This window comes from Cnephaeus nilssonii (genome assembly GCF_951640355.1).
Source record: "Cnephaeus nilssonii genome assembly, chromosome: 10".
In the NCBI taxonomy this organism is placed as follows: Eukaryota; Metazoa; Chordata; class Mammalia; order Chiroptera; family Vespertilionidae; genus Cnephaeus; species Cnephaeus nilssonii.
The window spans coordinates 22,014,900-22,038,762 of record NC_137081.1 but is presented as its reverse complement, the minus strand read 5'-3'; the positions used below and the strand labels follow the sequence as shown (position 1 = coordinate 22,038,762).

Genomic DNA, 23,863 nt, shown 5'->3' with positions numbered 1-23,863 from the left:
AGAGCCGTAGGAGGAGGAAAGGTCCTTTCCTAACTGTTCAAAACCCCTATTAATTTAGGTTGCTTTTTTCTCTAGGGTACTTCAGGCCCTGTGAAGAGACCTCAGCTGTCCAAGGTCAAGCGGAAGAAGCTAAGGGGGCTCTTCAGTTAAGCCACTGTCTCAACTGCTGAGGATGGACCCGGAGAACAGTTACTGGTGCCACCTCGAAAGGAGCTTCTGGGGCAACAGGATCTCTGACACAGTTATGTCATCAGAGGCTGGATCACTGAAGTTCATATTCACAGGCCACCTGAATGAGTGCTATTAACTGAGGGAATGTTGGCTCCACCCACTGGGCATTGGCCTGTCCCAGTGGAAGCCAGTCTCTGGGAATCCCATACCTTCCTCTCTTTTGGTGGAGGCTCTCTAGACCCACGACCCTACCATGGACTTTAGGTGTATAGAACAAGTCAGCACAAAAAGGCACAACATGCTTAGGAAGCCTTGCCTACCTTTCTCAAGAGTCCCTAGCCAATTCCAGGTGCTCCTCAGAGACCCACTTCTCTCTTTAGCATGGAACAAAAAGCACTCACACTCCCCTGCTTTTGAGAGTACTTATTCTTCGGAACACATTACCCACTTCACGTTATTGGATTCCACTCCATTGTTGTCTCTTGATAAAGTCTAGGGCCTCAGCCCAATCATTTGGTTCCTCATGTGCTTCTCTACTATGGCTTGTGCTAAGCCTGCATGTGGGAACTTTGATCTTGAGAACTGTCTCCATGGTGGGCACAAGACAGAGCAGATGGCTTATGCTCTCCTTTGCCTAATTGATGTGGTGGTGGTTTTTTGTCTGTTTCCAAGGCATAGACAACAGGTTAAACTACAGTAGGGCCAAGGTAGTTTCCCACTGGAATGGGAGAAAAAAAATTTTTACCTTCCCATCCTTTGCTCCACTTCAAATAACAGTAACCAGAAGAACTAGGAACGATAGGATGACAGGGAACAGGAAATAGCCACAGGAGTTCTCTGGGACAACATAATTGACTTATAGAATGAATAGTGCTTAGTAAGAAAAAACATAAAGGCCGTATGAGAGGCAGAATCTTAGATAGAAAGTCAACTCTGGACAGATCTGGACAATGTAGCAGACCAGATTGGCAAAATCCCTTGTTCCTCTCTGCTAGGTTTTCCTATATAGGTAAACCATCTGAAACTCTACCTTGGAGAGACAGGAAGGAAAGTAGAACTCAGATGTTAACTGGGATCTGTAGGGTAGAGGAAGGGGTCAGGGGCAGAACCCACAGAGGCCTTTTCTGATTTCTTTACATATGGTGGTCAAATGCCTCCTCGCCCTCATATTCTCTCTGGGATTGGTGTTTCTGTCCTTATGTCAAGTTCTGGGAGAGTGGGCAATCCAAGCAATAATAAAATAATGATTATAAAGAAAACAACAATAATAACATTTATTGAGCAGTTAATGTATACCAGGTTAATAAGTGTCTGACATTGATTCCTCACAGCATCAGATGGGGAAGATACTGCTAACCCACTAGGAGATGGAGTCTTGAAGAGATTAAGTGGCTTATCAAAGGTCACACAACTAATAAGTAAGAATTTGAACCCAGACAGCTGAGTTCCTCATTCTATACATTACTGAAAACATTTTCAAGGGAGGATGTCAGATTCTTCTTTCCTATCTTCCACTGTGACATCCTTCAATGGCCCTGCCTACTTTCAATAGGATGTTCTAGTCCTCATTGCTCTTCACGGCAGGAAACTTTAAAAGACTCCGGGACTTACCTCCATGTCCTTACCTGCTGGTAGAGTCAGAGAACGTCAACAGAGCTCATCCCAGTTGCTGCTGTTAACTTTCTTTACCTCCAGACCAGTGTCGTAGGGTGTACCCAGTCGTGACTGTCATTGAAGTGAAATCATTGGGAACCAAGTGAAATCAATCTATAGATGCCTCACTTTGTTCTTTAGTTTCTTTTTGGCATAATTTAGGTAACCAGATTCAAGGATCTACAAGATATGAGACCACATGGAAAATGGAAAGACTTCCCCAGCAAGCTGGGAGAAAATACGGGTTCTTCACCTGGATAACCCCTCTACCTTAAGAGCACAGTCTCCAGAGTGGGCCTTTTTCATCACAGAGGGTTCTGGGGTTTGTGAGTCCCCCCAAATTATAAGTAAAATCCTAGAAGCATAACTTTGTTTCATGTTCTCAAAAGAATGTGTACTTTTTTTAAAAGGTTAAGTAAGAATATGCCTAATCACCTCTCTGTCCACTGCCCACTGTATCCCCCAAAAGTTGCTGTCTCCATGGGGATATTGCCCAAACACAACCTTCTATAAACATTGTTTCTAGAGGCCCTGCCTCAGGCATTCTTGCCCTGAACCTCTTACCCCCAAAACCTAGGGGTGGTGGTTGAGAATATTTCGTCCCAGGGCAACTCCAGGGAAATCCCTGCCTTGACAAATTGGCCTAACCAGGCTGTATTCCAGCCCTGCCCCCTGGCTTGGGCCCCTCCCCAAGGCCCCCAGCCTGGCCCAACCCCCACTCCACATGCACATAAAAGGGTCGAATTCTCGTGGCTGCTCCATAAATTTTATTCCGTAAATATTAGTTTTCCCTGTGTTTAATAAAGCAGTGGCCCACCTCCCCGCCTACCCGCCCGCTCCCCGGGGCCGGGGCTGGGGCCAGGGCTGGCTGGTGGGAGAAGGGACTCTTTCAATTGCTTTGGAGTATTTTTAGAAAAAAAAATAATATAAGGTGGTTTACACGAGCCAGCCAGCAAACCAGGAGCAGGACTAGAGACCTCGAGGAAGTTCCTGCAGGAACTTGACCTAAAAAGTAGAGAAATAGCGCCACCTAGGCTGCAAGGCCTACTTGGCCTGGCTGGCCGGCTCACCCCTCCCCCACAGTCAGCTAGGACTGGCCCGCTCTTTGCTGGAAGAGAAATCTTCACCCCTTAGCACTCCAGCTGGGCAGCACCTCCTTTACTCAGGCCTCACAGAGGGCTCTCCCAGCAGTCCTTGAAGGCAGAGCCCAAGCTGGGTCCTGGAAAATCCCACTGGGGTCATTCTCTTCCCTCTCGTGACAGGCAGCCAGACTCCCAGATCAAGGAGTGTTTCCAAAGGATAGTGACATTATTGAGAAGGTAGGAAGGAGCTCCTAGTCTCTGTCTTCCCACTGAACCCTGAGGCTCGCCCTGGAGTTCTTAGGGTGTAAGGTGGCAAAGAATGAAATTGGTGCTCCTTGGCTCTGGACCTGGAATCTCTCTCCCTGTCAGATCTAGAGCCTCCCACGCATCTAATGCAGGTCCCCACAGTGAGATACTCAAGTCTCCTGCATACTTAGCCCTGCTGCTTCTTAATTTTATCCTGTGGTACATCTGAACTCCCTTTTCTTGCCTTTTTATTCATTAAAACCTCCCATGTTCCGAAGCCCTTATATCCTTCTCCTCGCTGGTCCTCTGGAGATAAGCAGGAGTCCATGTGTCCATAGGAAGATGGCAGAAGGAGCAGGAATAAAAGGTCGTGCCTTTTCTGGTCCTGATTCAATCTCGTTCTTGACATCGTCACCAGTGCATTTTCTTCTCTCCAATTATTGTGTCCCCCATTTTCTCCTAGTTGTTTTTTTTTTTTTTAAACTGGGTTTTGATACAATTAGGAGATGCTTCTCTAACCTTCGAATTTTCCTGAAAAAACTGTTCAAAAGGAGTAAGCGACACACTACACGGAAGCCACCATACTCAGAGCTCAAGGCCCTTGGTTCCTAGTCCCTGGTACTGACATCAGTAAACCTTCAGGCTCACAAAATTTTAATGGATCACGCCAGGCACTTAGATACAGAGAGAAATGCCAGAGGAGAAGGGACCCACTCTTTGGAGGAAGGGTTTTTTCTAAGACCCCCTGGAAGCTGCTACTGGGTATTCCTGTTGAAGGCTCCTACTGCTCTATTTTTCATGTTCTCTTGGACAGGGCCTCCAAAGATCCAACCCTGATTGGGAGGGTGTGAGGTGTCCATGTATGAGGGAGAGGGACCCGAGGGAATCCCTCTCTACTTGAGGAACCACAAGCCCATCTGGCCTCCCTATTTCATCCCACAACTTCGAGGACTACTTTCTCATCTCCTAAGACTCTGCTTTGGCGGTCCTTTCTGCTTCCCCTCAATTCTGGGGTCTCATGTCCCTACTATGGCACATGGGAAGTCATTAGGTAGCATGACTTCCAAAGCATTCTAGCAAAGGCTCCATTGCTTTTCCAACCTGTCAAGTCCTACCTGCACTCAGTATCTCTATCTGGGAGGGCAGCAGGTTTTGCTGTGCTCTCCACACTCCCTTTGAATGAATGCTCACTTCTCCTCACCTAAGTTTCATGGGTTCTGGAGGCTCTGGGCTAGCCTGGGGGAACCCGGAAGAGGCATTGGAAGAACTCCAGGGTGTGGGGAGCACACAGCCATTGACTCACCTGGGAAGTCTGGGCCAAGGGCCAGGAGTTAAAAGAGCATGCAGTACCATACTCTTCCTCCCCTCACTCGGGCCAAAATCAGTAGCAGGGTTAGAATTGGGGACTAGGACTCCGGGGCTGCTTGGAGTCCCTTTTGAAATCTGGGTGTTGTATTTACTTTTTCATACTGGCAGCTGGAAGGGGAAGCCCATCCCAGCTCGGCATTGTTGTCTAACATGGTTAATCAGATCCTATAATCCTGCTGTGGAAATATTGGGCCTCACTCAAAACAATAGAGACCAAGAATATTGTGGTTAAATTTCAACCAACTGCCTCCCTGGCCTGTTTGCCTAACCTCTACCCCCCTCTCCCGGGCCAGAGTCCTCCTAGCTTTATGGACCCCTGATAGGATCGACAGCGGTCAGAAATTGGTGACGGGAGAAGAAGGGAGAATGGAGTAGGGAAAGGGTAATCCTCTTGATTGGCTCTTTATCCTGCCTTTCCCCTCCCACCCTAGGCCTTGAAGGGTGAGCAGGGGGTGGTGAAAGGAGTTGGAGTTGGTGGGGAAGCCCCACGGGGTCGATCTGTGTTCATGGGTCGGGAGCAGTACTTCTGGGAATCCTGGGTGGTAAAGAGTTCCCTTATCCAAGACAGAAAAAGACTGCTGCCGGACCAGGGGGAGACTGCTGCTTCAGTTTATTATGGCTGCCTGGCACTTCTAGGGCACAAAGCAATGCCAGTTTGTCCTATGTCACATATGGGAGAAATAGGAAGGCACTGGTTGGGGGAAGGGGAGTTGGCAAAAAGGATTTGTGTTTGATTAGTAATCTGGTATAATAGCAATATAAATAATAATACTCTGATGATGTGTGAAGGTGATACTGATACCCTCACTGGAGTTTTCTGGTAGTGCTGATGTCCACTATGTTCTCTACAGTGAGTACAAATTAAATGTGGCAGGATGGGACTAGATAAGCTGTACAGTGACATTGTGAATCAAAAAAGGATACAGTGTCTGGATGGGTTGGGGGAGAAGGAGGTTGTAATACATGGTGACAGGGGAAGATTTGACTTTGGGTGGTGGGCACACGGTGCAATATATACAGATCTTGTAACATAGAAACCCACACCTGAAACCTATATGTTCATGTTGACCACTGTCACCCCAATCAACTTCATTTTAAAAATAAAGAATGTAAAGGGGGGAAATTAACATGGCGATATGTTCACCAAAAGACAGAGAACGTTCCTCTTGCAGATACCTGACTTGTGAAGTGGTCGACTTCGAGATCGTACTGGGCTGTCAAGCACCCAGGATGCATTGGGCACAAGTTGCAGCCACACTATGTTTGGAGTGTCAGCAGTCAATGAGGTAAAGCACAGTGAGGCCCCAGCTGCAGCACCGTGGACAATTGAATGGTCAAAGTGAATGTGCATTTTTAGGATTAAAAAATATATATATATTTTATTATTGATTTCAGAGAGGAAGGAAGTGAAAGAGAGAGATAAAAACATCATTGATGAGAGAGAATCATAGATCGGCTGCCTTCTGCATGCCCCACACTGGGATTGAGCTTGCAACCCGCATGTGCCCTGACTGGTATTAAACCGTGTCCTCCTGGTTCATAGGTTGATGCTCAACCACTGAACTGCACCACTGGGCCATTTTTAGGATTTAAAGAATGAAATAGCAGAGCTGTGCCAAATGAAACTATATTTACTTAATCTATTCATACAGTATGGGGATGGAGGAACAACAAAGAGCACTTGATGTTTCTCACCTAGGGTGCTATGAGATAATTCAGGGTCTGACATGGTTCCTGTGGATCATTCATCAAAGCCATTTTAAAGCAGGGACTGCTTGGTGGGGGCTGTGCTTTGTACCACAAAGACATGTGGAATATTGTTCCTGGGAGTGAGACTCTAAGAGGTATGTTTGCTCATGGATAGGAATCTCAAAAGTAACTTAATGGCAGACATCAAATGGCATTGTAGCAAGTATGAAACTGACATCAAAATGATCTAATGAGCCTGGCTGGTGTGGCTCATTGGTTGAACGTCAACCTATGAACCAGGAGGTCACGGTTCAATTCCTGGTCAGAGCACATGCCCGGGTTGTAGGCTTGGTCCCCAGTGGGGGGCATGCAGGAGGCAGCTGATCAATGATTCTCTCTCATCATTGATGTTTCTTTCTCTCTCTCCCTCTTCCTTCCTGTCTGAAATCAATAAAAATATTTTTTTAAAAAAAACATCTAATGATAATGGAAAACATTTCAACAGTTGAGCAACTTGAGCAACTAGTGCAAATAATTCAATGAGAAGAATGATCCCCAATGGAAGCTTCAGAGATCCCTAATGGAAGCTTCAGAGAATGGGCCATATTCCTGACTGAGAGGGGGAATGAAGAAGCTGAACTTGTTGGTTTAACCTTAGGCTACACATAGACTTGAACTGCAAATGGGAAAGTCCAACAGGAAAATCCTGGGTCACTACAAAGGAATTCAAAGGGATGGCACAGGCTTGTAGGAAATGTGTGGGGAATGAGATTGAAAAATCCATATTCAAGCCCTAGCTGGTTTGGCTCAGTGGATAGAGCGTCAGCTTGCAGACCGAGGGGGTCTCAGGTTTGATTCCAGTCAAGGGCCGGTAACTCAGATGCAGGCTCCTCCCTGGCCCAGGTCCTGGTCAGGATGCGTGCAGGAGGCAACCAATTGATGTGTTTCTCTTACATCAATATTTCTCTCTGTCTTTCCCTCTCTCTAAAAATCAATGGGAAAATATCCTCAGTGAGAATTAAAAAAAAAAAAGATAAAAAAACCCGTATTCAACAAGAAACAGGAATAATTAAAAATGCATTTACTCAAGTCATAAATATACTCACTAGCATCTCACCAATAGGCATTATGCTACATATATATGTACATGCATACATATATATGGCCACAAAGACATACTCCTGCTTTCAAGGAAACTACAACCCAAAGATGATTTTAAAAGGTTGGATTTCTTTTCCTAAAAAATTTTCAAGCATATGAAGTACAAAGTGAGAGCCATGACTATGTACCTCTTTTTTAACAAGTTTAAAAGAATTGTATGTATAAGTGGTATTTGTTACCTGCTTTTACTTTTGCTTAACTATATTGTGTCTATATTTCCATGTAACACCAAGTTCTTTAAAGGGTACATTATCTTCATGCTGAGCTTTATAAAAAGTTTGATAAACACCCTCATAATCATAAAGTAGAGTCAAGCTTACTCACTCCATTTCCCCCTGTAGCTTCATCTTCCACCACACTGGTCTCCTTGCTACTTCTATAATATGCAAGCATGTTAGGGCCTTTGCTCTATGCAGTTCTCTCTGCTAGAATGCTCTTCCCCCAGTTAACCACTTAGCTGAAGCCCTCACCTCTATCAGGTCTTTGCTTAAGTCCCACCTTCTCACTGAGGCCTCCACTGACCACCCCACCTGGTAGAACACCTGCTTCCTGACCTTTCACCCTCTTCTCACAAGCTGGCTGTGCTCCCAATCCTTTTACACCATCTTTATATTCTGTGCTCATAGTCTTTCCTTAATCTCTTCTAAACCATTATATATTTTACTTATTTTTATATTTATGTTTGATTTCGGTCTCCCGACTGCCTTCCACTTGAATAAAGCTCCATTAGAGCAGAAATCAAGGGGTTTGTTTTTATTGTTCTCTCACACCCCAAGCACCTCGAACAGTGTCTGGCACTTAGTAGTTGCTCAAAAATAGTTGTTGAATGAGTAAATGAAGAGATTGTCTCTCTTATACGCACATGGTTTTAGAAATTTGTGGAGATAAATGGATGTAATCTTTGTTGTTTGCAGCAACCAGTTGTAAGGTGAGAGTCGGGCTTAAATATCATTTTGTTAGTTATAGCCGCCATAAGGGAACAAATTTTTTTTTAATTTATTTTATTGATTTTTTACAGAGAGGAAGGGAGAGGGATAGAGAGCTAGAAACATTGATGAGAGAGAATCATCGACCAGCTGCCTTTTGCACACCCCCTACCAGGGATGTGCCCGCAGCCAATGTACATGCCCTTGACCGGAATCGAACCTGGGACCTTTCAGTCCGCAGACCAACGCTCTATCCATTGAGCCAAACCGGTTTCGGCCATAAGGGAACAAATTTATCATTTTTCAGAAACTAAGAATACAACTTATTTTTTAAAAATATATATATTTTAAAAATATATTTTATTGAGTTTTTTACAGAGAGGAAGGGAGAGGGACAGAGAGCTAGAAACATCGATGAGAGAGAAACATCGACCAGCTGCCTACTGCACACCCCCTACCGGGGATGTGCCCGCAACCAAGGTACATGCCCTTGACTGGAATTGAACGTGGGACCTTTCAGTCCGCAGGCCAACGCTCTATCCATTGAGCCAAACCGGTTTCGGCTTAAAATATATTTTTATTGATTTCAGAGAGGAAGGGAGAGGGAGAGAGAGATAGAAACATCAATGATAAGAGAGAATCATTGATTGGTTGCCTCCTGCATGCCCCCCACTGGGGACCAAGCCTGCAACCCAGGCATGTGCCCTTAGCTAGAATGGAACCTGGGACCCTTCAGTCCACAGACTGATGCTCTATCCACTGAGCCAAACTTCTAGGGTAAGAATACAACTTATTAAAAAGCCAGTGCCTGTATACTTTCCTTATTTGGCTACAGAGCCCAGCATCCTTAGGGTGCTATCTCTACCAAGAGAGACTGGTGAGGTGGGTGACCAGCATAAACCCAGTTACAGAATGCCAACAGGCATGTCAGGAGCATCACTTGAGCATCAAGAGTAGTACCTCTATCCCACTTGACTGAACATTCGATGGACTAGTATTTTCCAAGATTCTCTTTAAGCAACTATTTCTTCCCAAATAGAGACACTGGGGTGGAAATAAAGCTCATTATTTGATAAATATGTTATTATCCATATTTATAGGTATGTCTTCCTGTGTATAAGAGTTTCCCACAATCTTTAGTCTCTGATGTTAGGGGAAAACACATTCTTTTTGTAACTAATTCTGCTGCCTTTTCCTCCCCTTTCAAAGTCATCAAAGCCAGGTCTTTAATGCTTGGAGCTCTCTGAAGTGCCTTGTAATGAGCTTATTGTTTGGGCAAAGGTAACTTGACATTCCCATTTCTAATCAATAGCTAGCTTTCAAAGCATTGTTAGTTTTGAGTGGCTCTAATTGGATCTCTGAATGCATTCTGGACTGATCTGAGGCTTGAAAGACAGGCATGCTCCCATTTCTGCATTTGGTGGAGTTGCTAACTTCTTAAAAAATCCAAAGTAGAAGTTAAGAGTGCACCCAACCAGCTGGGGAAGAGGCCAGTCAAATAGAGTTTGAAGTCTTAAAAGCCCAAGATGAAGATAACAGAAGAGTTCCCTAGATGTAGAGAGAAAATGAGTGACTTGAACAAAGGTCAACAGCCCAGCATGCCTGTCCTAGGAATCACTCACCAAGATACTGATTATTATGGAGTTAAACAAGCCTGGATTCCAACTTCAGTTTCCTTACTGACAAGCTCTGCACCTCAGTTTCTCATTCATAAAATGAAGGTAATGGTGTCAACTGCATCCGGTTTTCATGAAGGTTACATCAGATGATATTAGGGTTTCTCCCCTTTACTAGATCATCCAGCGTGGCTCTTCATCATTACTAGTGCCATCATCTTTGCTTGGACCACTGCCCTTTTCTGTGGATCTTCTTCATTCTTGTCAGTCATTTCTTTTCCTCCTTCAAAATGGACTTTTCCTGCAAGAGATCTCATCCCAGCTCATCGTTTCTTTTTATTTTTAATTTTAAAATTTTAAAATTACAGTTGACATTCAATATTATATTAGTTTCAAGCATACATCATCAGGCATACGTTTCTTAATTCCATATTCTTCTAGACCAAGTTCAGCTTATCTATTAACCTATCTGATTTGTAATACATTATTCTGTACTCACTAATGAGTGGCATTTATGGATTTGTAACTGCCTTTTATTTTCATGATTTATCCTTAGGCGTAAATGATGAATTCCTTGAGGACAACAACTGTGTCTTCTACTTTTCTGTTTGCATTTTCTATCCTTATGTACCTATAATACTCGTTTGTACACGGTAGATGCTCCCTAATAGAAAGAAGTAGAGCCTCCGAATCCCCACTACTGTTTTAGGGAGAACATATATGAGCCTCCTAGATGGGTAATAGGCTGCCTCTAGTGGACCCAGCAGAGAATAAAAATGAATTATACATGCGATTTGTACTTTACAGCTTGTACTTTAATCCTCTCAACAACCCCACAAGGTAGGTGATATTAATTTTCACTTTATAGATGAGAAAACGAAAATTTAGAGAAGTCGCATGACTTACCCAAGGCCACACAGGTTGATGGTCTCAAAGACAGTGTTCAGGCACAGATCTGCCGACTCCAGGCCTAGCGCTCTTTCTACTGGCCAGAGCTGCTGTGCACTGAGTCATGGGAGTATATTTTTCTGACCACATTACTGAAGCTTGTTTGGTTGTGGCTCAGCACCCATGGATTTAGAGTGGATTGATTTGGTCAAATGGCAGAATTAGGAGAAAAAAGACTAGTTGAATATAGAAGTATGGACTTAGTGTGTATGTGAATATATACATAACATATATATTTATGTATATATGAATACATCACTGTATGTACACTATATTTGTATGAGATTGTTACAGTCAAGATTGACTGAAAATACTAATGTGGTGGTCTACTAAACAGATGTTAAATTATCAGGTTCTATAGTGTATTTTCCTCCCTCCCTTTTCTTCCAACCTATTTGTCCAACTTTCACTTTTGTAAACAACAACAAAAAAAGTTAATCATGTTATCCAAAGAAATATATTTTACTTTGTTCTCTTCAAAATAGAGATGTTTGAGGAGAACAGAGCTCTAAAAGTGAGAGCAGAAAAGTGATTTTACCAGTTGGCCCAGGACCCAAATCAGGTGCCCTGATCAGGCCCTGCCACCTCTGCCCAGACCCCAGGCCTTTGGTGCCTCCAGAGTGGATGCCTCAGTTCCTCAGGTTCCCTGCTGACAAGAGCCTGAAAGTGACCAAAAAGAGAGCCAGACTTTATTTGATAGATCTAATGGATTGGCCCAATTCAAAAGCTACCACACATCTACTAAACAGCTAAGAACATAGGCAGCCAAGAAATGATCAGGGTTCTTAGGCCCAACTTGGATTAACAGTGCTGCAGGGTCACTGCTGTAGAAGGTATGATGCTTCTAATTTCTCACTTCCTCTCCCCCTTCCTCTGCTGAAGGATATTCACTGATGTTGATCTAAATTTGAGCTTCAGCTCTTGAACCACCATTGTGTCCTGAGAAGAGACTATAGCTTTGGAGTAAAAAATCTCCAGGTTCAAATCTTAACTGTGTGATCACAGGCAAGCTACTTTACTACTAAAGCTCCAGAGTTGTAGATCTGTAAAATGAGAATAATAATTACTGTGTACAGAGAGTTATTGTGAAGATTTACTAAGTGTTTAAAAGCATCTGTAATAGAAAAGATTTGGTCAATGTTAGCTCCGTTTGCTTCTCCCAGTACACACCCTTATCACTGCTCCAAAGACCGTCAGATCGAAGAGAGTCTAAGTTTAGTGCAGTACAATCTAAACCAAGGTCGTGCAGCTGCAGAAGTAGCCTCATCCAAACTACATCAGCACTGCATAAGTAATTCTTATTTGACACTGATCCAATCTTTACCAGAGATTTGTATTCAAGAAGACCACAGTTTAAGAGGAGAAATAAAGAGCAAGAAAGGCAAAATTAATAAATCATTATAAAGGAGAACTTCTGAGAGGATCTTAAAGAAATAGTCTTTCACTTGGAGAAAAGAAGATTGAAAGTGAATCTAACAACCCTTCAAGACCATGGGTAGGAGAGAACAAACAGGATAATAGCCCTAGTTGCTAAGGCCAGAAAAAGAAGAAAGGAGATGAATTTGCATTAGAGAGGGAGGAAGAAGGAAAGATTGAACTTGAGGCAAAAGTTGTATAGAAAATGATTATAAAAGACTGGGCTAGGTGACCTTGCAACCCTACAGGATTTTCTCTTTTGGAACGCCATCAAAATAGGGAGCTCCTGTCTGTATGGACTGGAAGAGGTATTGAGCTGGCTGCATGGTCTGTCCCAGAAATCGGAGGGGAGGGGGATATTGCAGGGATCATTCTTAAACCCTGGAAAACATAAATTAAAGCACTCTGAAAGCTTTCAAGGAAAAGAAGCAACATTAGAGTGATCTGTGAGTCAGAGACATAGAATCTGAATGCTAACGTGAGAATGAATGAGGCGTGGGTAGGAAGTATGGGCAAAAGGGGAGGAAAAGAAACAATCCATTTTGTTCCCAAAGACACATGCCATGCCACCCCTGGTGGAGCCATCCTAAATTCCCTGCTGTAAGCCTCAGTCCTCTTCTGTGATATGAAGTGCTTGGGCTAAACCTTATCTTGAGTGAGTCCCTCCCCATTCTGAATTTGTGTTCACAAAATTGATCTAGAGGAAATGTGAGTACATCTGCGAAAAGCCATCTTAGCCCCAAACCCGAGCTGTACTGAATGAGTGGGTGCTGCACAGAGAGAGGGCCAATATATCTGCTCTGGGGTCCCTCCCTACCCCCAGTGGAATCCCCAGGGGCAGGTTGCTTATCCTCTCTGAAATTCAAAATCTTCACTTGTAACCTGGGGATATTAGCTCATTTGGGGTTGTGAGTTTAAATTAAATATTGCAAGTAATAATATCTAATAGTTTCCATGTATCGGGCACATAAGTACCTGTTGTATCATATTCTGGGAATGAGAATTTTTAAACCTTTTAATTGCTCAGCCTTTTATTTCTACTGCTATTGACTTTGTAGAATATACACAACTAAATCATATATGTAGTTTGTGTGTATGTGTGTGTGTGTGTGTGTGTGTGTGTGTGTTTTACATACTTGCCTTTTCTTGTTTTAGCAGAATGAAACCTAATTCATTCAGCTTTCCTGAATGGCATATTAAAATAAACACACAACCCATGTTTACTTCTCCAGCTGCCTCTACATATTCTCTGTCCTTGTTAATTTGCAAAGTAGAAGGAAGAGAGTAATTATTTAGCAGCTCCTGTAGTGTATGCCACTGGCTTTTCTTTTTTTTCTTTTTTTTTTTTTTGCATTCTTAGCAAGCCCCCTGTGTTGCCCCTCTTTATGGTGGCCAGTCGGGGTTTCTTTGGTATTCTGTTGATGTCACTATGTTGGCTGCACTTCTCTACACCTTGGCGTATCCCTTTGCCATTTCATCTTGCTTCTTTTAACAGCATTCCCAGCTTCACAAACGGCGGCTGAGAGGGCGCGTCTCCTGCGCCAGGGTGGGGCACCAGGTTACCAGCGGCCTCCTGCCTTTTGGGTTTACTTCCCCGCAGGGGACACCGTAGGCGGCTGTGCGGTCCGGCCACTGCCCCCCGCCCCTCGCGTCCGGCCGCGCCGTGGGTTGCGGTCGCTGTGGGGGTGGCAGCTCCTGTCCGGGAGGTTTGCGCCTGGCGGGGCACCCCGGAGCCGCGGGGAGCCCAGAGGCGAGGCCAAGGCGGGGTGGGGCGCGTCCGGGCGGGGAGGGCAAACTCAGGCAGCGCAGGGGGCGCTGAGGGCAGCGGGCGGGCTGGTGGACTCGCGGTGGCGGAGCGAGCAGGACGAGGGCTGGCTGGTGCCGGGGGCCGCCCGCCTGAGGGGGAGGAGGCTGCGCTGCCCTTGTTGCAGGTTCGCTGTCGAGCACACAGGAGGCAGGGACATGGGCAGGGTGCGGTCTGCGCGGGGCCCGCGCCCGGATCTCTTCCATTTCCCCTCTCACTCGGCCCCGGGCTGCGCCGCAGACAGCAGCAGCTCCCGCTCCGCCCGAGCCGCCTGACCGCCGGGCCGGGGTGCTAACCGCGGGGCCCGCCAACCCGCCGGCCCGGCCAACCCAGCCCAGCCCGGCGGCCCGCAGCCCCGCCGTCCGCCGCCCCCCGCCGCCGCCGCGTTGCCAAAACAAACGGGCCGGCCTATTTATTGGCGGCGGGCGAGCCGGGCAGCTCAGAGTCGAGGCGCCGAGGGGGACAGCGCGCCGCCACCAGCCAGGGCCCCGGGCCCCCGCCCCGCACCTGAGTCCCGCCGGCCCTGCGCCACGCCGCGCAGCCCATGGCGCCCCCACCTGGAGCCCCCCGAAGCCACCCCGACGCCTGAGCCCCCTTAGGGCCCGGGTCGACCAGCCCACCCATCAGCCCACCAAGCGCCCTCGCCCGCCGCTCTCCCGGGCTCCCGGCCATGTCTCCCGCCCGGCTCCGGCCCCGACTGCGGTTCTGCCTGCTTCTGCTGCTGCTGCTGGTGCCAGCGGCGCGGGGCTGCGGGCCGGGCCGGGTGGTGGGCAGCCGCAGGCGGCCGCCGCGCAAGCTTGTGCCGCTCGCCTATAAGCAGTTCAGCCCCAACGTGCCCGAGAAGACCCTGGGCGCCAGCGGGCGCTATGAAGGCAAGATCGCGCGCAGCTCGGAGCGCTTCAAGGAGCTCACCCCCAATTACAATCCCGACATCATCTTCAAGGACGAGGAGAACACGGGCGCCGACCGCCTCATGACCCAGGTGAGCGCGACCCGCCCTCCCAGGGCGCCACTGCCCAAGCACCGCCACCTGCCCGGCCCTATCCGCCCTCCCTGGCACTTTTGCTCCACTGGCTGGCACGCCCCCTGGCACCTGCCCCTCTCGCCAAACCCAGCCGCTTCTTGCCCAGTTGGGACAGCCAGGGGTCCCGGCAGGCGTGTCGGCATCCCCCATCGATCGTGCCGAGGGCTATGAGAAGAGCTCCCTGCTGCCGAGCGCCACAACCCAGCCGGTTGGCCACGGCCCCTCTGCCCCGGCGCGCTGGCAGCTCGGGTCATACGCGGCACCCGGAGGCACCTCGATCTGGCTGCCTCCTGCGCCACCGGGATCCACGCGGTACTTCCTGGCCTAACCCTCCGCACGGCTGCGCCTCTTTCATTTAGAAGCCATTCGGCACCCCGAGGCGAAGCAGCTCCTTTCCTCCACTCGCGGTCGCTGTGGAGGTGGCAGCTCCTGTCCGGGAGGTTTGCGCCTGGCGGGTTAGATGCGCTGCCCCCGCTGAGGTCTGGGGTTAAGGAACAGCGAGGAAGGTGAAGGTGGGAAAGAGAACTTGCCGGGCGAGCCCACGTGTCTGTGCTGTGCAGAGAGCTGAGAGGCGCCCCTGCGGTTGAAGGGTGGGGGACGGGGGCCTTTGGGCGCTGGGGCCGAACTTGGGGGACCCCTGGGCTTGCTGGTGGGAACGGGTTGGGTTGCAAGGGAGGGTTTGGGTGCCGGGGAGGCAGGGAGTAGAGCTAAAGTTAGTCTCTGCATGCTGGGACCAGTGCTCAGCACAAGCGCTGGGCGAGTGGAGGGCGGGGGGGGGGGGGGGGGGCGGGATTGGGGGGAGACGCAAGCTTTCTTCACTGCAACCCGGTCCGCAGGGGAAGAGACCTACGTCCCCTTGCTCAGCGCTCCCCCCTCGCCCCCCTACACCCCGCAGGCAGGCAGCCCACGTTGTAAGTGCTTTAGGAAAAGCAGCTCGACCACGGCCCTCGGCATGCGCCCTGGCGCCGGGGCTGGCCGGCCAGTGTCGGGGCGAAGGTTGGCTGGTGGCCGGGCCGGGCTGGGCGCAGAGGAATGCAGATAAGGATCCGGGCCACGGGCTGGGCAATCATTGACAGCGCGCGCCCCGGCTCTGGACCCGAAGGGGCGGGGGGTGGCGGGAGAGAGAGAGGCGGAGAGCAGGGGCCGCCAGAGAACACAGGTGGGAGGCTAGAAGCCTGGAGGCGAGAGCACACGGAGCTCCCTCCTGGGGCAGTGAGCGCCCCAGCTAGCTGGCCCGCCAAGGAGGACTACGGGCCTTGGGCTGTAAACGTTGTTGGCTCCTGGGAGACGGAGTCCAAGGGTCTGTGGGGCCGGGCTCTGCGGGGTGGGGGTAGGTTGAGACCGGGGCTACCCACGCCTGGCGGCACGTCGAACTTCAGAGTCAAGGACTGTGGAAGGGCCCCCTCTGTGGCCGGCCCCTCCCCCCAGTCAACTGCAGGGTCCCTTGGGCTGCAGGCACGCGGGGAGTCAGCACAGACAGGTGATCTCTCCCGTCCTTCCCGCGGGCGCGGCTCTATTCCCACCCCATGTGAGGCGGAGCGTGGAGGCGGCTCCCTGAGATTAGAAGTTCGATTTCTGGAGTCCCTTCCCAGACGGGAGCAGCGCCGAGGCGCGGAGGACTCTGGGCTCGGGGGACGTTACCTAAGATTATCAACCCCGCGGAGACCCTGGTAGCCGGAGACGCTCCGCGTCGCTCTTAATAGGGCCAGGCCGGGCACTAGTCCTTCTGCCAACTTCTGGTTACAGGGCTGCCCTACTTCGGCAGGGGTGCGGGCAAGTTTTGGACATAAGAGGGTCCCATCAGGAATGCTTTGTGGTGTCCGAGGGATCCAGGTATGCCCGGGATTCCCTTCCAACACACCCCCATGCTGCTGGGTCTCCGCACCTGCCGCGCCTCCGGGGCTGGTGTCCCCGGGCCTCAGCCCTGAGGCTACGGTGACACCTACTGGGCATCTCTGGCCTTGCACGCCTAGCAGGCCCGCCGCAGGCCGCTTCCGCCCCTCCAGGTAGCAGGCCGTCCCTGGTCTCCGGTGCTTCCGTGAAACAGAGGGACTGGGCGTTGGAAAGGTGTAGGCTGTGGAGGAATTGGTACCGAGCGGGGCAGGGAAGGGAGGGGCCCCTTATCCGAGGAAGGAGCCCTAAGGGGATAGGGCTTGCCACGCACTTCAGCTCTGTGGCGTCACTGTGCGGTCCAGGTCCGTGGGGCAGCCGATGCTAATGCTATAAGGGAAGTAAGTTAGGGCTCCGTGTTCCAAAGAGAGAGCAAGAGGGCCCCCTTCCCGGTTTCCCACCTCCAGCGGCTGCGCTGGGAGAGCGACGCTACGACTCCACCTGCACGCGGGCCAGCTCCTCCCCCTAACGCGGCGCTTTCCTCTCGCAGCGTTGCAAGGACCGCCTGAACTCCCTGGCCATCTCGGTGATGAACCAGTGGCCCGGCGTGAAGCTGCGAGTGACTGAGGGCTGGGACGAGGACGGGCACCATTCGGAGGAGTCGCTGCACTACGAAGGCCGCGCAGTGGACATCACCACGTCGGACCGCGACCGCAATAAGTACGGACTGCTGGCGCGGTTGGCAGTGGAGGCCGGCTTCGACTGGGTGTATTATGAGTCCAAGGCCCACGTGCATTGCTCCGTCAAGTCCGGTGAGCCGCTGCCGAGGGACTGGGCCCGGGGCCGGGGCCGCAGGGCGTGGGCAGGCGGCGCAGGGCCCGCTGGGGCCGAGAAGAAGAGACCCTCCCGGGGATGGAGGCGGGAACCCCGGGAAAGAGGACGTCGGCGGCGCTCCCCGCTTCCGCTTGTGACCGTTTGCTCCTCCCGTGCCTGGTAGTGTCTATGTTGGGAGCCTAGTGAGACAGGGCCCTGTCCTGGCGCTGCTGGGTGCTGACCTTGAGGTCCACAGTCCAGGGCCTGCAGCAGGAGGTTCGAGACAGCGAGCTGAGCGGATGTGGAACCCAGGCTGTGACAGAGACAGCCTCCCCACCCAGCCTGGTGCAGAATGAGGCGGGTGGGGTGGGGTGGGGGGCAGGGGCCAGGGCTGCCCAGACATCAGCAAGTCTGACCAGGAACCAGGAACCCAGAGGTTCAGAACCTACAACGGGGCTGCAGGCCAGGCCCTTTAGGGCACTATGCGTGCTCTTCCCAGGGGGTGCAGGCATCCCCATCTCTCCCTCAGGGCCCTGAAACTGGGCATTTTGGGGCAAAGCCAACCATGAGGGCCAGAATAAACAGAGTGGACTCAATAAAGTGTATTTTCCCAGATTTGCCGCCTTGTTGATCCGAATTGGCAGGCACTGGGGCCTTGCCCCTCTCTCAAATCTTGTCAGCATCCCCGTCACCACACTGAATCCAGTCATGGATGCTTCAAATGTTTCCTGGCCCCAGGGCTGCAGGCTCAGCCCTCCGTGCTGGTACCAGGCATCGTCACATGCACAGACCCTGCACACGGAGACCAGGCCCCTTTTACTATTCCTGATCCCACCTGGCCCACAGGGGTGACCCCACCCCACCCCCACACTGCCCTTCTCCACTTTCTTGCCCACGGTATCTGTTTCAAGTCACATCCACCCTTCACCTGCAAATACTGGCCCGGTGCCAGCTCCCAGAGAAGCCACTTCCATTCCTTATTCCTGACCCCCAAACACTGTTCTCCATCCCACCCACTGATGCCACTGTGTCCTGTTCCTGCATAAGTACCCAGCACATGAATTGAGACAGTGATTTTACCCTTGCCACTGAGCCAGGCTTCCCTGGAGTCTATATTCACCCCACAGCTGATCTTCCTTTCACTTCCACATAGACTCCAAGGGCCAGCTCTGGCACAGAACTTGGCATGTCAGTCTGAGAGGGCACCATTGGGGGAGTGAGAAATAATGGCACATTTAGACCCCAGAGGAGCTAAGTGACTCACCTTCTCCATGAGGCTGCAGCTTTCTGGGTGTCAATCACAGCTGACCACTGCCTGGCTCAGCTGACCTCTGACCTCCCTGACTGCTGCACAACATTGTCGGGATTGAAAACAGATGGGGGCTGCATCTGGGCTTCAGGATGGCCTTTTCCTTCTCACTCACTGGAGCCACAATATGCTCCTCTCATTGGCAAAGGATTAGACTGGGGGGAAGAGCGGAGATCACATTGTGTGTTGGAATGGGTTCAAGGCTGCATGGGAAGTGGGGATAGGAGCCAGGATATGGTGATGGGGACTCTCTGGGAGCAAGAGGGAGCACTGGCTGGGCTTGGGAAGGGTGCTATGACTGGGAATTGAGCTCCACAGTAGTAACACCTTCATGTCCCTTCTTCCCACAGAGCACTCAGCTGCTGCCAAGACAGGCGGCTGCTTCCCTGCTGGAGCCCAGGTGCGCCTGGAGAGTGGGGCACGTGTGGCTTTGTCAGCTGTGAGGCCAGGAGACCGGGTGCTGGCCATGGGGGAGGATGGGAACCCCACCTTCAGCGATGTGCTCATTTTCCTGGATCGTGAGCCAGATAAGCTGAGGGCCTTCCAGGTCATCGAGACCCAGGACCCCCCGAGACGCCTGGCACTCACACCTGCCCATCTGCTCTTCACTGCCAACAACCACACAGAACCAGCGGCCCACTTCCAGGCCACATTTGCCAGTCAAGTGCAGCCTGGCCAGTATGTGCTGGTGGCTGGGGTGCCAGGCCTGCAGCCTGCCCGAGTGGCAGCTGTCTCCACACATATTGCCCTTGGGGCCTATGCCCCACTAACGAGGCACGGGACGCTGGTGGTAGAGGATGTGGTGGCCTCCTGCTTCGCGGCCGTGGCTGACCACCGCCTGGCTCACTTGGCCTTCTGGCCCTTTCGACTGTTTCACAGCTTGACGTGGGGCAGCTGGACCCTGGGGGAGGGTGTGCACTGGTACCCCCAGCTGCTCTACCGCCTGGGACAGCTCTTGTTGGAAGAGAGCAGCTTTCACTCACTGGGCATGGCCGGGCCAGGGAGCTGAAAAGATCCCTCCACTGTCCTCCCGGAACTGCCCAACTGGATCCAAAGGCCTTCCTACCTGGAGGGCACTGGCCCTGTAAGAGACCTGAGCGGGGGTAATGGATCCCACCATTGCCTCCCCTACAGAGATATACCATTGAGACTTGACTGGGCAATGCCAGAGTCCTCCACCACCATCTTGGTGTAGTGACAGAGCTGCAAGCTGAGCTGGCAAGGGGGTGGTCTGTCCTTCTAACTATAGACCTCTAGACTTGCACAGTGGGTCCCAACCCAGCCAGCTCTCACTACGATTTTTCATACCTGCCTCCCTCAATGGGGAGAGCCCATTCCATCTGTCTTTGGCCCCCCTTTGGTGGGCTTGCACCTCAGTTGATGCTGCTAGATTCCCTGGGAGCCAGCAGGGAGCTGGCTGGACTCAATGCTGCCTGGAACTGAGAAGGCTGCAGGGTGGGGCAGCCATCCTGGCCATCCTGAGACATGTTCTTCCTCCCTGGCCACACTCCTTGGGACACACCCAGAGACTATTGCTGTCAGTGGGCAGAGTTCTGTGTTCCAGCCAATGTGACCGTAGTGCCCGGGACAGGGGAGTGGGCTGGATGTCCTTCCCACCGCTGCCCAGGCTAAGCTCCCTCTTCTGCTGAACCATGACTCCCCCTCCTCTGGTCAGTCTCCCCCACCTTATTTATTGGCGCCAAGGGGGAAGCCCATGGGAGAATTTGAGGGATGTTTTGGTCTTTTCTTCCTTTTGTAATAAAAATTATTTAAGTTGTTAGAGCCATAGAGTCCAGAATGCTGACTGGGTTCAATACTTGCATAGTCTGGAGTCAGGGGTGGTCCTGTCTAGGGATAGGCTCACCTTCCCCTGAGGACAGAACCTCCAGTACTCCACCCCCTCTGCAGGTCCCTTCTCATCAAAGCTCTGCAAAGTCTCAAAAGAAAGCTGTGTTCATGCCAGGACAGGCCTTAGCATGCTGACCCCAAGGTTGGACCAGAGAGAGAGGTGAGGTAACTAGTTCATGGTCACTTTGCTCATCTAGACCATCACCTCTAGTCACAGTGCTTTCCCTGCTGACTCAAGTCTTTCCTGGGGCCTGGGTTTCTGACTCTTCACTGTGATCATGGACCATGGCGTGAAATTATTCTGGAGACATCACATCTGCCTTCTGACTTCTTGGATAAATCAGGGGTCCCTAACCTGGAAGTTCTAAAACCTCAGAGTCACCTAGGCAGCTTGTTAAAAATTATTCTTGGCCCTCCTTCCAAGATTTTGCTTTAATAGATCCAGAGTGATGGCCCAGGAACTTACTTTTACAAACACTCCAAACATGGCAGATGGCCCAAGGCCCAGTTCATTGCCAAAACAGAATGATACTTTTGCCAGCCCTGCCCAAAAGACCAATCTTGGGGTGAAGGTGGGGCCCTGTGCTCACTACAGGTTAGCCGATTCCCAGGCTCAGTGGTACAATTGTTAAATTTTCAGGAACTTCATGAGCCAATTGATATAGGCCATGGTGGGACTATTTATACCATGGAAATTGGTGTATGCTACAAATTAGGGTTCCTCACACTGTGGTGAGCTGGTTGTTAGAGCATACGACTGCCAAGGTTCTAACCTCCTACAGAGATTACTGTGCTGGGGTGACTGCTCAGATTCTTATCTTACCAATCCCCATCTCCATAGAGGAAAACTCCAGAGAAAACATCATTCCTCTGGGAACTGTGTCATCTGGGGGAATAGGCCCCCACAAGGCTATAATGAATAAAAGCTGCTATCATTTAATGAAGATTCCCCATTGCCAGGCTTTGTTTTAAGTGCTTCACATGAAGCACCCATTTAATTTTCATAACAGCCCACTGTGGTATATACTATAATATTACCATTTTCCAAATGAGAACACAGAAGCACAGGGAGGTTAGTAACTTGCTCAAGATGATACAACAAGTGACAAGCAGGATTTGAATCTATGCAACTTGGAGTGAAGGTGGAGACCTGCAACTTTTCTGGGAATCCTGGCCTCAGGTGTGAGGAAACTATGTGAGCAGGGAGACCAGGAGAAACAACCTAAAAAGTCACCCTCCACCTCTGCAGTGTGATGGCCCCGAATCCCTCCCTCCAGAACCCAGCTTGCCCCAACCTCTGTACGATGCCAAGGCCCAATGGAAGGTCAATCATAGAGCCTAGGCCCAGGCAGCTACTGATCCAAAGCGTGGCTGGTGCTCAGTCCTTGGCCAAGGCTGCTGCATCCACAGTTGTAACCTTCATTCACAGTTGTAGCCTTTAGTCATTGTTTACTGGACACCATGTGTCAGGCGCTGCGCCAGAGTGAGGAAAAGAGGCAGTCCCTGCTCTCAATGAACTGGATGGCAGGGAGCAGCACAGGGAGAGGGATGTCCATGCCATGTGCTGAGTGCTGTGCCTGACATCCTTACAGGGGCTATTGGAGTGCCACAGAGAGGCTGGAGCTAGGAAAATGTCCTGGAGATGAGGACTATGCAGGGAGGGCAAGGAGGTGTTTGCATGGCAGGTGCCTAAAGAAAGGGATCCAGGCTGAGGACACAGTAAGTGCAAAGGCTTTCAGGCTTGAGTGAGGATGGGGGTTTGAAGGAACCACCACCAGGTCAGCATTGCAAAGCTGTTCCATGCAAGTGGGTTTGGCAAAGCTGAGGTAGACAGGTGGGTGGCAGTTAGGTTACACAGAGCCTTGTGTTCCATGCATTTGGACTTTATCCTGAGGGCTTGGTGAACACCTGTAGGGGTTGAAGCTGGGAGAACTTACAACTAGTTTGTTTCAGAAAGCTCACCCGGCTGCAGTGTGGAGGACAGACCAGAGAAGGCAGCTATGGAAGCAGGATCTATATACTGGGTAAAGAAGTTCACTAACTTCTGGACTGAAGAGGTGGCCGTGGGGTCAGAAAAAGGCAACGGATTGTAGACATTTTGGCAGGAAAATGGCCAGGACTTGAAGCCCATTTGGATGAGCAGTAAGAGTGAGTAAAGGGCCAAAACCGGTTTGGCTCAGTGGATAGAGCGTCGGCCTGCGGACTGAAAGGTCCCAGGTTCGATTCCGGTCAAGGGCATGTACCTTGGTTGCGGGCACATCCCCAGTAGGGGGTGTGCAAGAGGCAGCTGATCCATGTTTCTCTCTCATCGATGTTTCTAGCTTTCTATCCCTCTCCCTTCCTCTCTGTAAAAAAAAAAAGAGTGAGTAAAGGGCCCAAGTCAATTTCAGGTTTTTAAGCCTGAGATCCCACCTTGGCTGTGAGGCCTCTGGAGCAGCTGGGCAGACTACCTCCACAGAGAGGCCGCTGCACCCTGGGCAGAGGCCTCTCCTCAGATCCCCATCCCCAAGTTGTCCTTGCATGTCCTCTGTTGTGTTTGGAAAGACCCAATCACCTTGGCCATGGCTCTTCTGAAGCCATGTGGGCCTGCACTCCCTCATCTCAGCAACACAGCCTGAAGGTGCTGCCTGCCCGCAGATGGCATCTGGCAGTAAATGGTGCTGTGCTGCGAAAGGCTGAGCCCAATGCACCAATCCTTTAGGCAACCAGGCCTGCTGCTAACACAGCAGCTCAGGTGTGGGAACTGGAAATAGGCACCTCTCCATTTAAAAACGTCCCCTGAGGAGATCTAACTAGAAAAGGCAACTCTTCTGGCCTGGCACCCAGAGACCCTTGTGCATGGGGCATGCTAGGGTATGCAGCATGTCTGGATTTCGTGGTGGCAGCTCCCCCAACCCTGCTCTGCCCTCTGGGTGGGATGCACCTCCCGGGGCTTGGCCCCACATCCCATACCCCAGCT

The 23,863-nt window shown here is 50.7% G+C and overlaps 3 protein-coding genes across 8 annotated transcripts in view; all 3 read left to right on the top strand.

Moving 5' to 3' along the window:
- Nucleotides 1-3,281, top strand: part of NHEJ1 (non-homologous end joining factor 1) — an 83,404-nt gene extending 80,123 nt beyond the window's left edge. For all 6 annotated transcript variants that reach the window (XM_079782560.1, XM_079782559.1, XM_079782562.1 and 3 more), the window contains one exon: nucleotides 76-3,281. In XM_079782560.1, coding sequence (XP_079638686.1) covers nucleotides 76-150 — 75 coding nt within the window. In that variant the 3' untranslated portion in view covers nucleotides 151-3,281. The remainder of the gene's footprint in view (nucleotides 1-75) is intronic.
- Nucleotides 3,282-14,310: 11,029 nt separating this feature from the next.
- Nucleotides 14,311-20,809, top strand: IHH (Indian hedgehog signaling molecule). The gene is made up of 3 exons (XM_079782555.1): nucleotides 14,311-15,062; nucleotides 17,485-17,746; nucleotides 19,407-20,809. The coding sequence occupies exons 1-3, from the start codon at nucleotides 14,751-14,753 to the stop codon at nucleotides 20,063-20,065; spliced, it is 1,233 nt and encodes a 410-aa protein (XP_079638681.1). The 5' UTR covers nucleotides 14,311-14,750; the 3' UTR covers nucleotides 20,066-20,809.
- A 1,556-nt stretch (nucleotides 20,810-22,365) lies between these two features.
- The window catches only part of CFAP65 (cilia and flagella associated protein 65), a gene marked incomplete at both ends in the record, with an annotated part of 40,472 nt that continues 38,974 nt past the window's right edge, over nucleotides 22,366-23,863 (top strand). Inside the window, one exon of the mRNA XM_079783118.1 lies at nucleotides 22,366-22,387. Coding sequence (XP_079639244.1) covers nucleotides 22,366-22,387 — 22 coding nt within the window. The remainder of the gene's footprint in view (nucleotides 22,388-23,863) is intronic.

Excerpts from the sequence above, each read along its gene's own strand:
- IHH (XM_079782555.1), top strand. The coding sequence starts at position 14,751 with ATGTCTCCCGCCCGGCTCCGGCCCCGACTGCGGTTCTGCCTGCTTCTG. Across the intron at positions 15,063-17,484 it reads CCGACCGCCTCATGACCCAG|CGTTGCAAGGACCGCCTGAA; the intron begins GTGAGCGCGACC and ends TTCCTCTCGCAG. Across the intron at positions 17,747-19,406 it reads GCATTGCTCCGTCAAGTCCG|AGCACTCAGCTGCTGCCAAG; the intron begins GTGAGCCGCTGC and ends TTCTTCCCACAG.